The sequence below is a fragment of the Camelus ferus genome, chromosome 9 (assembly GCF_009834535.1).
Source record: "Camelus ferus isolate YT-003-E chromosome 9, BCGSAC_Cfer_1.0, whole genome shotgun sequence".
NCBI lineage: Eukaryota > Metazoa > Chordata > Mammalia > Artiodactyla > Camelidae > Camelus > Camelus ferus.
In genome coordinates, this window is record NC_045704.1 from 65,306,243 (window position 1) to 65,320,228 (window position 13,986).

At 37.2% G+C, this 13,986-nt stretch overlaps 1 protein-coding gene across 1 annotated transcript in view; it reads left to right on the forward strand.

The window, feature by feature from the left end:
* Positions 1-9,348, forward strand: part of BRDT (bromodomain testis associated) — a 54,595-nt gene extending 45,247 nt beyond the window's left edge. Inside the window, exon 19 of the mRNA XM_032487080.1 lies at positions 6,587-9,348. Within this exon, the coding sequence (XP_032342971.1) occupies positions 6,587-6,655 (69 nt within the window). The 3' untranslated portion in view covers positions 6,656-9,348. The remainder of the gene's footprint in view (positions 1-6,586) is intronic.
* Positions 9,349-13,986: the final 4,638 nt, after the last annotated feature.

Genomic DNA, 13,986 nt, shown 5'->3' on the forward strand with positions numbered 1-13,986 from the left:
CTTGATTAATTGACCTCCTTCTCATTACAAAATGACTTTTATTCCTGGTGATACCATTTCCTCTGAAATACAACTGTTTCACCTTTTTATGTCTAGTGTTAGCATGCTGCGAAAGTGTTCCGTTCTTTTAACTTCCCTCTGCTTTATGTTTAATGTGATTTTCTCGCAGGCAACATGTAGTGAAATCTTGCTTTTTTTGAAAAAATCCAGTCTCTGCCTTTTATAGGAATGTTTAACCAGTTATGTTCAATATGGTTCCTGATACGGTTAAGTTTGAGTCCATTGTCTTGCTTTTTTTTGTTTGTGTCATCTGTTCTTTTCTTTTTCTTATTTTTCCTGTGTTCTTTTAGATTAAGCAAGTATTTTTTGTGATTCCATTTTATTTCCTTCATTGGTTTATTACCAGTAACTCTTTGTTTTTACTTTAGTGGTTGTTTTGGGGTTTCTAACATATACTTCAGCTTGTCACAGTCTTCAAGTTATGTTATACCTTTTCACATTTAGCACAATAGCCTTGCAACAGTGTGCTTCCATGTCTCCCCTCCCAGGCTTTAGGCTGTTGTTTAAGCAGTCAGGTTATCTCTAAAAGTTTTAAATGATATGAAAAAAATCTTACGTAGTTAGCGTTTCAGTGTTTTTCATTTGTCTAGATCCAGATTTCGAATGGTGTAATCCTCCTTTCCCCAAGGGAGCTCTTTTTAACATTTCTTGCAGGGTGGGTCAGCTGGTGACGAATTCTTTCAGCTTTTGTGTGTCTGAAAATAGCTTTGTTTGGCCTTTGTTTTCCATTAATATACTTTATTTTTAGAGCGTTTTAGATTCACAGCAAAACTGAACGAAAGTATAAAGAGTTCCCACATGTTCCTCCCTTTTCCCCACAAATGCGCAAGCCCCCCCACCGTCACGTCCCACGTCAGTGCGGTGCGTTTGCTGCAGTCTGTGACCCAGCATTGATACGTCGCTGGCAGTCTTAGTTCATCAAGCAAAGGCCATAGTTCACATCAGGTTCACGCTTTGTGTTACACTTTTCATCTCTTTTGACAAATGTACAGTGACATACATCAGCCATTATGGTACCATCAGAGTGCCCTCCCTCTCCTGAGAGGCCCCTGTGCTCCTGCTGTTCACCCCTCCCTCCTGAACCCCTGCCAACCACTGATCTTTTTACTATCGCCATAGCTTTGCCATTTTCAGAATGTCATCTGAATTCATACAATATACACAGCTTTTTCACATTGGCTTCTTTCACTTAGCTGTAAGCATTGAAGTTTCCCTGTGTCTTCATAGATTGATAGCTAGTATCTTTTGAGTGCTGAATAACCTTCCATTGTATAAAATGTACCACAGTTTACCCACTGATAGACATCTTGGTTGCTTCAAAGTTACAGCAATTAAAATACAGCTGCTGTGAACATTTGTGTATAGGTTTTTGTGTGAATGTGTTTCATTTGTTTTTTTTTTAATTGAAGTACAGTCAGTTACAATGTGTCAATTTCTGGTGCACAGCACAGTGTCCCAGTCATGCATATATATACACACATTTGTTTTCATTTTCTTTTTCATTAGCGGTTATTATAAGATACTAAATATAGTTCCCTGTGCCATACAGAAGAAATTTGGTTTTTTTTAATCTATTTTTATATATAGTGGTTATCATTTGCAAATCTCAAACTCCCAAATTTATTCCTTCCTACGCCTTTCCCCCTGGTAACCATAAGATTGTTTACTATGTCTGTGAGTCTGTGGTGTGGATGTGTTTTTAACTTGCCTTCATTTTTAAAAATGTTTTTGCTGGATATTGAATTCTAGATTGTTAGTACTTTTTCTTTTAGTGCTTTAAAGATGCCTTCAGTGTCTTCTTGCTTGCTTTGTTTCTAATGAGAAATTTGATATCTTTGTTCCTCTATAAAACATGCCTTTCCTCTGGCCACTTTTAACAGTTTTATTCATCACTGGATTTTCAGTAACTGTTTTTGTCATGTTCCTTGTGCTTTGTTGAGCTTATTGGAGATGTATGTTTGTAGTTTTTATCAAGCTTGGAAAATTTTTGGCCATTATTTCTTCATATTTTTTGTGTTTCCTCTTTTTCTCCTTTTTGTGACTCCAATTCCCTTTATGTTGGGCCACTGGTTGTCCCACCTCAGACACAGTGGTGGTCATCTCCAGAAGTTTGATTCAGGTCTTTTAATGTTTTTTGTATCTCTGTTAAACTTGGAACAAATAGGATGCAGTTATCATAGCTGTTTAATGGGCTTCTCTGCTAATGCTGACATCTGCGTCGCTTCTGGGTTGATTTCGATCGATTGATTAATCTCCTCTACAGATAATGTTTTTCTACTTCTTTACTTACCTGGTAACCAATGATGCCAGATGTTATGAATTTTACCTTGTTTTGGGTGCTGGATATTTTTGTAATCCTGGGAAGTCATGTGAATACATAGGACATAATAGGAACATTAGCTCCAGAAGAAAAAATCCATTGGCTTTGGCTACAGTATTGACTGTGATACAAATAAATTCCCTAGGAAACAATATCCCAGCTTTTTTTCAGCTTCTCATTTATAATATGAAGGCAGAAACAGACCGCAGTCAGCGGCGCTGTGTCACGGGTGGCGTCACTCTAGAGCAGGGTGCGCTTGCAGGGCGCTCTGCAGCGAGAGGAGCGCGCTCGGTGCGGTCAGACACAGCAGTAGCCACGTGTTACTGAGCACGTGAAGCGTGGCTAATGTAAGTAAGGAACCAAAGTTCCTGTATTACTTAATTTTAATTAACTTGAACAGCACATTTTTCATACTGCCTTGTTTGCTTGTGTGTTAGGAGCTCTTTACTGAAACTTGACTAGTGCTCTGCTGGAAGTATGTCTCTGCTCACCCAGGCTCTCTCCTTTGGGTGCTCACACGGGCCTGACGCCAGGCACCCACAGGTGGTGTCTCCGCCACCCACTTGCCACCTAATAACAGCCTACCAGGTAGCCTGGTATAATTTCTAATATCCCCAGCATTTTTCTGGAACCCACTGAAATGTGACTAAAAATGCCGCCTGTCACAGCTTGACGGGCAACAGCTTGACGCCGGAGCTGCTACTGCCATCCCTGACGACCCAGACTCAGGCTGCTGCTCCCTGCCAGGTCCATCCTGTACACAGAGGCAGTCACTCGATGCGAGGAGAGCGCCCAAGAATTCACCTCATGCCCGTTCCCTCGGCCTAGTTTTTGATCTTAAACTTGAGTGGCTGGAGTGTACACAGGACCACTGAGAAAGGAATATCCAGGTTATGGTGTCAACTGCAGAGAGCCGTAGTTAGTACTTAATAGTGGTATCGAAGGGTAATCGGTAGAGACAGCAGCCAGTTCCATATCAATAATCGTTCCACAAGTATAGATTTAGTCAAGATGGAAGAGAATCTAAAGTAAAGTACTTTTAAATAAAACAAGTTTGTTACCCTTTTTTGGAATTTTGCAGTATGTGTGGATACTTAAAGGAGTATCAGTAATGTATAAAGTAGGACAATGTATCCAGCTCATTGGAAGGTTAAAATAGAACTTTTGAGGAACTGTTCGGGCTGGACATGTGGTATCCTAAGAGCTGGCATTAGGAAAGCAGCCTGGGTTAAGATCTTAAGAATTTATCTTTGTATCTCTAAGGCATATTTGAAGAAATTATCATAATTTAAAAGAGTCACACATAGCTTTAATGTCCTTTTGGTAAGTAAGTCATAATCTTAAACCTCCCACGTAACCAGAGAACATGGTTCCCGTCCAGGAAGTCCACCAGCTGATCACCAGCTGGTGCTCTAACCTCCTCCTCCGGGCTGCTGCTGCTTCCTGATGAAACATTTTTGAAACGTCCCTAGTTTGTGTCATTTCAGACGCAGCAAAGACTGACTTGCTTCACCAGGGCGTGTAGACAAGGCTTCCGAGTAGAGCTAGGGAGCATTTGTTTCTTTGTCTTAATTAGCTTTTCTTATACTTATTTTAAATAGCTTCCTTTTTTTTTTTCAACTTTTTTTTTATTGATTTATAATCATTTTACAATGTTGTGTCAAATTCCAGTGTAGAGCACAATTTTTCAGTTATACATGAACATGTATATATTCATTGTCACATTTTTTTCTCTGTGAGCTACCAAAAGATCTTGTGTATATTTCCCTGTGCTATACAGTATAATCTTGTTTATCTATTCTACACTTTTGAAATCCTAATCTATCCCTTCCCACCCCCCACCCCCTTGGCAACCACAAGTTTATATTCTATGTCTGTGAGTCTGTTTCTGTTTTGTATTTATGCTTTGTTTGTTTGTTTTTTAGATTCAACATATGAGCGATCTCATGTGGTATTTTTCTTTCTCTTTCTGGCTTACTTCACTTAGAATGACATTCTCCAGGAGCATCCATGTTACTGCAAATGGCGTTATGTTGTCGGTTTTTATGGCTGAGTAGTATTCCGTTGTATAAATATACCACTTCTTCTTTATCCAGTCATCTGTTGATGGACATTGAGGCTGTTTCCATGTCTTGGCTATTGTAAATAGTGCTGCTATGAACATTGGGGTGCAGGTGTCTTTTTGAAGTAGGGTTCCTTCTGGCTATATGCCCAGGAGTGGGATTCCTGGGTCATATGTTAAGTCTATTCGTAGTCTTTGGAGGAATCTCCATACGGTTTTCCACAGTGGCTGCACCAAACTGCATTCCCACCAGCAGTGTAGGAGGGTCCCCTTTTCTCCACAGCCTCTCCAGCATTTGTCATTTGTGGATTTTTGAATGATGGCCATTCTGACTGGTGTGAGGTGATACCTCATTGTAGTTTTGATTTGCATTTCTCTCATAATTAGTGATATTGAGCATTTTTTCATGTGCCTATTGATCATTCGTATGTCTTCCTTGGAGAATTGCTTGTTTAGGTCTTTTGCCCATTTTTGGATTGGGTTGTTTAATTTTTTCTTATTGAGTCATATGAGCTGCTTATATATTCTGGAGATCAACCCTTTGTCGGTTTCATTTGCAAAAATTTTCTCCCATTCCGTAGGTTGTCGTTTTGTTTTACTTATGGTTTCCTTTGCTGTGCAGAAGCTTGTAAGTTTCATTAGGTCCCATTTGTTTATTCTTGCTTTTATTTCTTCTAGGGGAAAATATTTGAGATGTATGTCAGATAATGTTTTGCCTATATTTTCCTCTAGGAGGTTTATTGTATCTTGTCTTATGTTTAAGTCTTTGTTCCATCTTGAGTTGATCTTTGTGTCTGGTGTAAGGGAGTGTTCTAGCTTCATTGTTTTACATGCTGCTGTCCAGTTTTCCCAACACCATTTGCTGAAGAGACTGTCTTTATTCCATTGTATGTTCTTGCCTCCTTTGTCGAAGATGAGTTGACCAAAAGTTTGTGGGTTCATTTCTGGGCTCTCTATTCTGTTCCATTGGTCTCTATGTCTGTTTTTGTACCAATACCATGCTGTCCTGATGACCATAGCTCTGTAGTATTGTCTGAAGTCTGGGAGAGTTATTCCTCCAGCCTCTTTCTTTCTCTTCAGCAATGCTTTGGCAATTCTAGGTCTTTGATGGTTCCATATAAATTTTATTATGATTTGTTCTAGTTCTGTGAAGTATGTCCTGGGTAATTGGATAGGGATTGCATTAAGTCTGTAGATTGCCTTGGGCAGTGTGACCATTTTAACAATATTGATTCTTCCAATGCAGGAGCATGGGATAGCTTTCCATTTTTTAAAGTCTTCTTTAATTTCCTTCATCAATGGTTTATAGTTTTCTGTGTGTAATTCTTTCACCTCCTTGGTTAGATTTATTCCTAGGTATTTTATTACTTTGGGTGCTATTTTAAAGGGGATTGTTTCTTTACTTTCTTTTTCTGTTGATTCATCGTTAGTGTAAAGAAATGCCACTGATTTTTGAACATTAATCTTGTAACCTGCTACCTTGCTGGATTCTTCCATCAGCTCTGGCAGTTTTTGTGTGGACCTTTTAGGGTTTTCTATATATAGTAACATGTCATCGGCATATAGTTTAAATAGCTTCTTAGAGTTTATTAAACAACATTGTGCTGAGTGTTATACATGCAATCTGGCTCATCTTCATAAATATCTGTGTATAAAATAAATATACGTAAAATGCCTGGGTTAGCTAATTTGCCTTAGGTCACAGTCAGTCATTGGCAGAATCAAGGAAAGCCCCAGGCTTCAGCACTACGTGTTACAGCTCTCTCACATAGGTAAGGTTTTAGCCCATTCAGAAAACAGGCTTTTGTGTCTAGCACTGTGTTGGCCAGAGAGAGCCGTGAAACCACGTAATCTCAGTTCATGTTTATATTAACACAGAATTTTCTCTCTTGGAGAGAGAGGTTAAACTTGTTCTTTGTGTTTTTGTTACGTTTTAATTCTTACTTACCACGTGAACAATATTTTAACAAAAATAAGGTAGTATTTGAACAGAAATTTAAAATTGTGTACAAATCCATTGTGTTCAATAAATTGCATTCATTTTGTATGTTCCAAATGTTGCATAATCATTTTTTATATAAATGTAATATAATGACGTTATAAACCTTTTAAGTAACATTTACATTTTCCCTTCCTTTCTACAGATGGCTGGTACCATTGATATGACTCTTCAAAGCGACATTATGACAATGTTTGAAAACAACTTTGATTAAAACTCAGGTTTTTAATTAACCATCAACTTACAATGAATAACATAAAAGATTAAACTGCATATGGTAAAATGATTGCTTTCAGACACCAAGATACCAGTCTTATACTGTATTTTGACTGCTGTAAGATGATTAAACATTTTCACTTACATTTTTTAATAGCTATATGTTCATTTTTTTAATGACATAGTTTACAGGAATTTTATAGTTTGGGATCCCTAAAAATTGAATAAATTCCCAGAAGTTATTCATTTTACAGTCTACTATGTATATTATAGGCTTTGTCTAAGTAATGAAAATCCAAAAGAGATGGTCCCTTTTTGTTTAAAAAATTAAGAATATATAAGGATATCAAAAATACAGTGCCTGCTGAGTTTGTTTTTTAGAAGGAGTTGTCATTTAATGGAGTTTAAACCTGCTTCTTTTTATGGAGTGAAGATTCCTTTTGTAATGCAAATAATATCTCTGTGCTGTGATTCTGTCCTGGCTTTCTTTCAATGAAACACACCTCTGTGGGGCAGAATGTGGGGCTTACCTGTAGTATGTATGTATGTATGTATGTATGTATTTATTTATTTTTATTATTTTTATTATTTTTATTTTTATTTTTAATTAAAGGATAATTAACCTGCATGCTATGTTAGTTCCAGGTGTACAACATAGTGATTCAATATGTCTATATATTACAAAATGATCACCAGAGTTTTTAACTTTTAAAACAAATATTTGTCTGCCTTCAGAAATATTTAGACCCTCTTAACAACTAATACTTGGTTTCTTTAAGTGTCAGGTTACGTAAGATTCTCTGCGGTTCTGTACTCAAAGTTGATGTCAAAATTAGCTTAAAGAAAATATTACCTATGGTTTGATACATGTTGAATTTGAGGCAAAATAACGAACAGTAAACCTTCATTATGTATGTAAGTTTCTGTAAGAACTTACACATTTCTTACTATGCACATGTGATAGTAGTGGGTGTCTAAATTTTTACTTAGCTATAGTTGTCTTTATTTAAATTTGTAAAATACTTCTGTTTCATCATTCTCAAGTTGCAGGTGTGTTTAAATCATGTGTATTAGCGTCATGTACTTCAAAATTTTGAACTCTTGAAATGTAGCATTCAGGCACTGTTCCAATATCATCTAAAGTAAAACATTCAAAGTGTGTATTACAGAGAGAAAGAAAAAGTTTTCTTGGCTTCATTTATTTTTATAATCAATATTACAATTTTTTGAAATATCTTTAAACTATCAGCCATTTAAAAAACCTAACTAGTGACTAAAATGGTGGTGATACCTTCATGAAACATAGCCAGAATTAAAGTGATAGTCATATCTATACCTGTTAAACTGTATTTTTAACCAGGAAATTCGTATGTATATACTAAACAGTATGCATTGTTATTTTCCTAAAAAGATCATATAAATATGTATGTATATATGTTCTAATCTTAGATACATCAGAAATGCATGGTGGTCACTGCTAGGTGATGGGATTGCAAGGTGTTTTGTTTGTTTTTCTTTAGACTTTTCAGTATTTTCTGTAATGCTTTTAAGATCGGTGGGAAATGTTCTATTTTGAAGAGAATGAAAATAGTAAGAATTTACCTCTGTCAAATACATATTAAATCTTTCAACAGCTGCCTTTAAATAACTAGTAAAACTGCACAATGAATGATATTTGTCTACATCTAAAAAAAAACATTCAACTTCATTAGCATATCCTTTTACATTCAATGGTCAACTTGATGTTTTCCTATGAACACCTGGAGCCCTTAATAGAGCGCTGTGTTACAGTTGTCAGTGTTTAACCGATTTATAACTGATCCTTCTTAGATTATGCATTACTTTTTTAGTAAAAACAAATGTTTGGCTTCTCTTAACTTCTTGCATGGAGTTTACTTCCGTTAACAACATTCCCTGTAAAATCAACCTTTTTGCTTGTTTCTACCCCCATCTCTTTGTTCTTGAGTTGTTCTGGACATGTGGTCCCTGGGTCACGTCAGCATCACTTGGAACATGCAGATTCTCAGGCTTCAGACTTACTAAGCAGAGCCTCTGGGTGTGGGGTCCAGCCGTCAGTAGCCAACAAGCCCTCCGGGTGGTTGTAACACACACCGAAGTCTGAGAACCCCTGCTCCAGCTGAACCCAGGCTCTCTTCTACAGGCTCCTATGTTAGTGCCAGTTTTTTCACTAATGTTTTTCTTCCCTTTGAAGTGCTACTTGCAGACCATTCTCTATCCCACCCCCACCCCCTGCTCCCCACTAAGGACCCCAGCTTTACGTTTTTCATGATCATTGGACTGTAAGCCCATAGGCATTTACCATCCCTGGTTCACTCCTCCTTGCTCCCCAGAGATTTTAGTCGCTGTTTCACTGTCACTCCCTCATTGACCTTCTCAGTCCCTTGACCTCTCTGCTAATAATGATCTTAGTATCTGATCAACCTTAGCCACTCCTTTGTCTTTGCCAATAGCTACAGCTCTTCCCTCGTCTCAGTTTCAAGCATCCTCGTCTAACTACTGACTCCTGTCTTTCTCTGGCTTAGTCTGGGTAGGCCCTTGACTCCAGCAATCATCAGACCTCCCTCGGGCCGCCAGTCCCTTCATCCTTTCCAGGGTTCCTCTCCCCTCGCGCCCTCACTTCTCTCTTACCCAGAGTCTGAGGTGCTTTATTGTTTGTACTCACTCCTTTGCGTGCGCTCTTCACTCCATGGCTCCTTTCTTTGCTGTGTTCACTTGGCAAAACTCCAGTCTTCTTTAATCGGACTGCCTGCTCTGCACCCGTGAAACTGTGATTAGAGAAAAACATACACCTCCAGGAAGAATAACAGAGAGACACAAATCACTACCAACCCCACAACCGTTAAAAGGTAGAAGGGAATAATACAAATGACTTCACACTTAAAGCTGAAGAAACGGACGAGTTCCTCATATGCCATAAAACCACCAAAACTCAATGTGAAATAATTCGAATAGCCCCGTACCTTAAAAAGTTTCTAATTCATAATTTAATAGCTTCTGAAAAAAAATCTCCAAGCCCATATGATTTCACTGAAAAGTTATACCAAACATTTAAAGAGGGATTAACACCATTCTAAGACAATCTCTTCCAGAAAAAATATATTCCACAAAATGCCTCTTCCAGAAATTGGTCTATTCTGTAATTTTTGTCAATAGGACAAATTTTCTCAGCAGGAAGACAGAACACTTCCCAACTCACTTTATAAGGCCAATATTACCCTGATAACTGAAATCAAAGACAGTACCAAAAAAAAAAAAAAACCCCAAAACTGCAGAACATTACCTCTAATGATCTTAGACACAAAAATCTTCAACAAAAATACCAGCAAACCAAACCCACAATGTATGAAAAGAATTATACACTATGACTAAGTGTGATTTATTTGAGGTGTGCAAGGCTGGTTCAGTGTTTGAAAATCAGTATAATCCATCATATAAACATTAAAAAAAAAAAAAAAACATGATCTTATCAATTGACACAAAAAGCATTTGACAAAGTCCAATTCACATTATTAAGAAACTTCAGCATGTTAGAAATACAGGGACATTTCTTCAAATTGATAAGGAACAAAACAATCTACAGCTAATGCTAATGATGAAGTTACAATGCTCTCCCCCATCATTTGGGAACAAGGCAAGGATGTCTGCTGTCACCACTCTTATTCAACATAGTACTAGAAATTCTAGCCAATGTAATAAGGCAAAAAAAAAAAAAAAAGATACACAAATTGGAAATGAATAAAACTCTGGTTTTGGTGGGGTTTTTAAATTTTATTTCTTTAGCTATAATTTCCCAAAATAGTGTTAAATAACGGAAGAACAGGAGTCCTTCTTATTTCTAATTTTAAAGCAAGTGGCTGCAGGATTTCACCATAGGCTATAGTATTTTGGGTAACTCTAATGTTTAAACAGTTTAAAACATGTTTAAACAGTTTCTAAATTAATTTTGCTTTAAGGAATAGCTGCTGAGTTTTTGCACATGATTTTCCACATGGAAAATCCCAAAGAATCTAAAAAAACAACTAATAGTGACCTAATTAAGCAGGGTCACAGGGTACAAAATCAACACACAAAAACCAATCTCTATGCTAATGAGCATATGAAAACTTAAAAGCAAAAACATTTATAATCACTCCAAGGAATATGGAATATTTAGGTATACACTTAACAAAACAGATACAGGTTCTGTATGCTGAAAAGTACAGAATACTTACGGAATAAATTTTTAAAAGGCCTAAATAAATGGAGAGAGATACTGTGTTCATGAATTGGAAGACAACATAGTAATGTCAGTTCTCAAATGCACATCCTATAAAAAACCCAGCAGTTTTTCATAGACATAGACAGGTTTGTTCTAATATGGAATGGGAAAGGCACTAGAATAAACTATTGACAAAAAATAATGTGAGAGGAATTGTTCTGTATGATACTAAGGCTTACTAAAAAGCTATAGTAATCAAGAAAATGTATCAGTGAAGGGGTAGACCCATAGATCAATGGAACAGAACAGAACAGAGAACTCAGATACAAAACCATAAAAATATGCTCAGTTGATTGTGAACAAAGGTGCAATTCAGTGGAGGAAGGAGGGAAGGATAGCCTTTTCAACAAATGGGCTGGAGCAATTGGATATCCGTAGGCAAAAATAGAAATAAAAAAGCTGATCTCAACTGAAATCTCACATTTTAACCAAAAATTAACTCAAAATGCATTGTGGACTTAAATGAAAAATTTATAGCCATAAAACTTTTAGGAAAAAAAACTTTAGGCTCTGAGGTTAGGCAAAGAGATTTTAGACTTGGTACCAAAAACATGATCCATAAATTAGAAATTGATAAATTAGATCTCCTCAAATTAAAACTTTCGCTCTGTGAAAAGATAAGCTACAGATTAGAAAAAAAAATTTTTGCAAACCACATACCTGACAAAGAAATAGCATAAAGAATATAAAAAGACTTTCAAAATGATCATTAAAAAATTTAGTTAGAAAATAGGCAAAAGACACGAAAAAAATTTCACCAAAAAATACATAATGGCAAATACACATATGAAAGGTTAAAATGAAAAGCACAGTGACAACACAAGATGCCGGCAAGGATGGAGAAAAACTGGATCACTTGTACATTGCAAGTAGGAATGTAAAATGGTACAGCCACTCTAGAAACCAATTTGCAGTTTCTTATAAACAAAACATGCAAAGCCGTATGACCCAGCAATTGCACTCTTGGGCACTTACCCAAGATAAACGATAACTTATGTTCACACAAAAACCTGTACACAAATGTTCATAGCAGCTTTTTTGGTAATAGTTAAAAACTGGAAATAACCCAGACATCATTTAATAGGTGAATGGGTAAACAGTAGTACACACTGTGGAGTACTACTCAGCAGTAAAAAAGAATGAACTCTTGATACATGCAATACCTTGAATTTCTAGGGAATTATGCTGAGTAAAAAGAAATCCCAAAAGATTATATACTGTATGATTTCATTTACCCAACATTTTTGAGATAACAAAATTTTGGAAATGGAGAACAGATGAGCAGGTTACCAGAGGTTCTGGACAAGGTGTGGGCATAGTTATTACAAGGCAACAAGAGGGATCCTTGTGGTAATTGAGTTGTTTTGTATTCTTGACTTTGCTGGGGAGGTACACAAAGCTACATACATGGTAAAATTATGAAACATAAAGTATGCTAGATAAAGTGTACATAGCTTCTATTATTTCTCTTATGACTGCATATACATTTATGATTATGGCATTTAAATTTCAATTTACAAAAGGTAATACTCAAAACTAATAAAATACTAAAGTTATTGTGGTAACCATTTTACAATATATACATTTAGCAAATCATTATACTGTATATTTAAAACCATACAATGCTATATGTCAATTATATTTCAATTTTTTAAAATTAAGGAATTCAGGCTTCCACTTGGGATCAGAAAGCTGGAAAAGGCATTTCACCCACCATTACAGCAAATTTAAAAGCCCAGAAAATCTTTAAATTCACAACTTAAATTACTCTGAGGGCTGACACTGCAGGGTAACCAAGTAACCCGAAATCTAAGACAAGACAAGCACATTAAAGGAGAGACATGACATATGCACTGGCTGACCGAAGGCAGACGCCACCAAGTGCGACGTCACCTGGAACAGCAAATCAGCGACAGGCTGGGTGTGGGTGGGTTTGAGAACACACAACCCCTGAAGCACACGAGAAACCTGCAGCTGTCCTTTACAGATCTCATCAGTACTTACAAGAAAGATTTGTGGGGCAGGATGAGGGTTCTGAGAAAGCCATTGTCTTGATGCAGGCCTGGAAGAGCAGAGCAGCAGGTACAGGAAAAGCACAACCCCCTCCCCCATCCTTCTCTCTTTTCCCTAAAAAATACAAGCCTTAAGGTTCTGGAGGAAGAACAGCAAACCCTGTCAACTTTAGGGCATAAATGAAGACCCACTGCAGCTGGAAGATGGAAACAGAAAAAAAAGCTTCTAATCCTGGGAGGGAGGGAGGAAATACATCGTGGGTCCAGACCATTAGGGTTACCCTCTCCCTGGGGGTGGGGGAGGATCACGGAGAAGATCTCACCCTGATTCCAGGGACCCGGTGCCTGCTGTGAGGCTGCATCAGGTCGACAGAGAATGCTGCTTTCTGCCCTGCGTATCTTACCACGGGGGCAAAATGCACTCAATAACAAGTTAAAAGCAGTCTACTGCTGTCAGAGGTACAAGAGCCTGGAGAGAGACCATCTCCCGTAACACTAAGCAGAAGGAAAGACTTAAAGATGAGTGTATGGCAGCTGTGGAGAAAAATTCACTGGCAAACCAGGATCCACCTTAAGCACATGGGAACACAAGAGAAATCTGAAACCTGTGGTGTGCTGAGGACAACCACGGTAACAGTAACATCCAAATCCAGCTCGGCTTCTGACTACGGTAACTCAACCTCCACACTAAAGGTCTGGCAAAAGAAAACGTGTGTCCATTTCCAGGAATAAAAATCCATAATTTCATCTCTATTGTCTTACACAAAACATCTTTCAACAAAAAACTATGAGGCATACAAAAAAGAAAGGAAAAAAAATTTCCGCTGTCTAGAGACAAAACAGTCAACAGAAGCATAGTTGGAACGATCAGAAAATTTCTTTTAATTTTTGTTTTTCTAACTGAAGTATAGTTGATTTCAAATGTTTCCGGGGTACAGCAAAGTGATTTTGTTTTTTATATATGTGCGTGTGTATGTGTGTGTGTGTATATATATATCTCCATTCTTTTTCAGATTCTTTTCCATTATAGGTTATTAC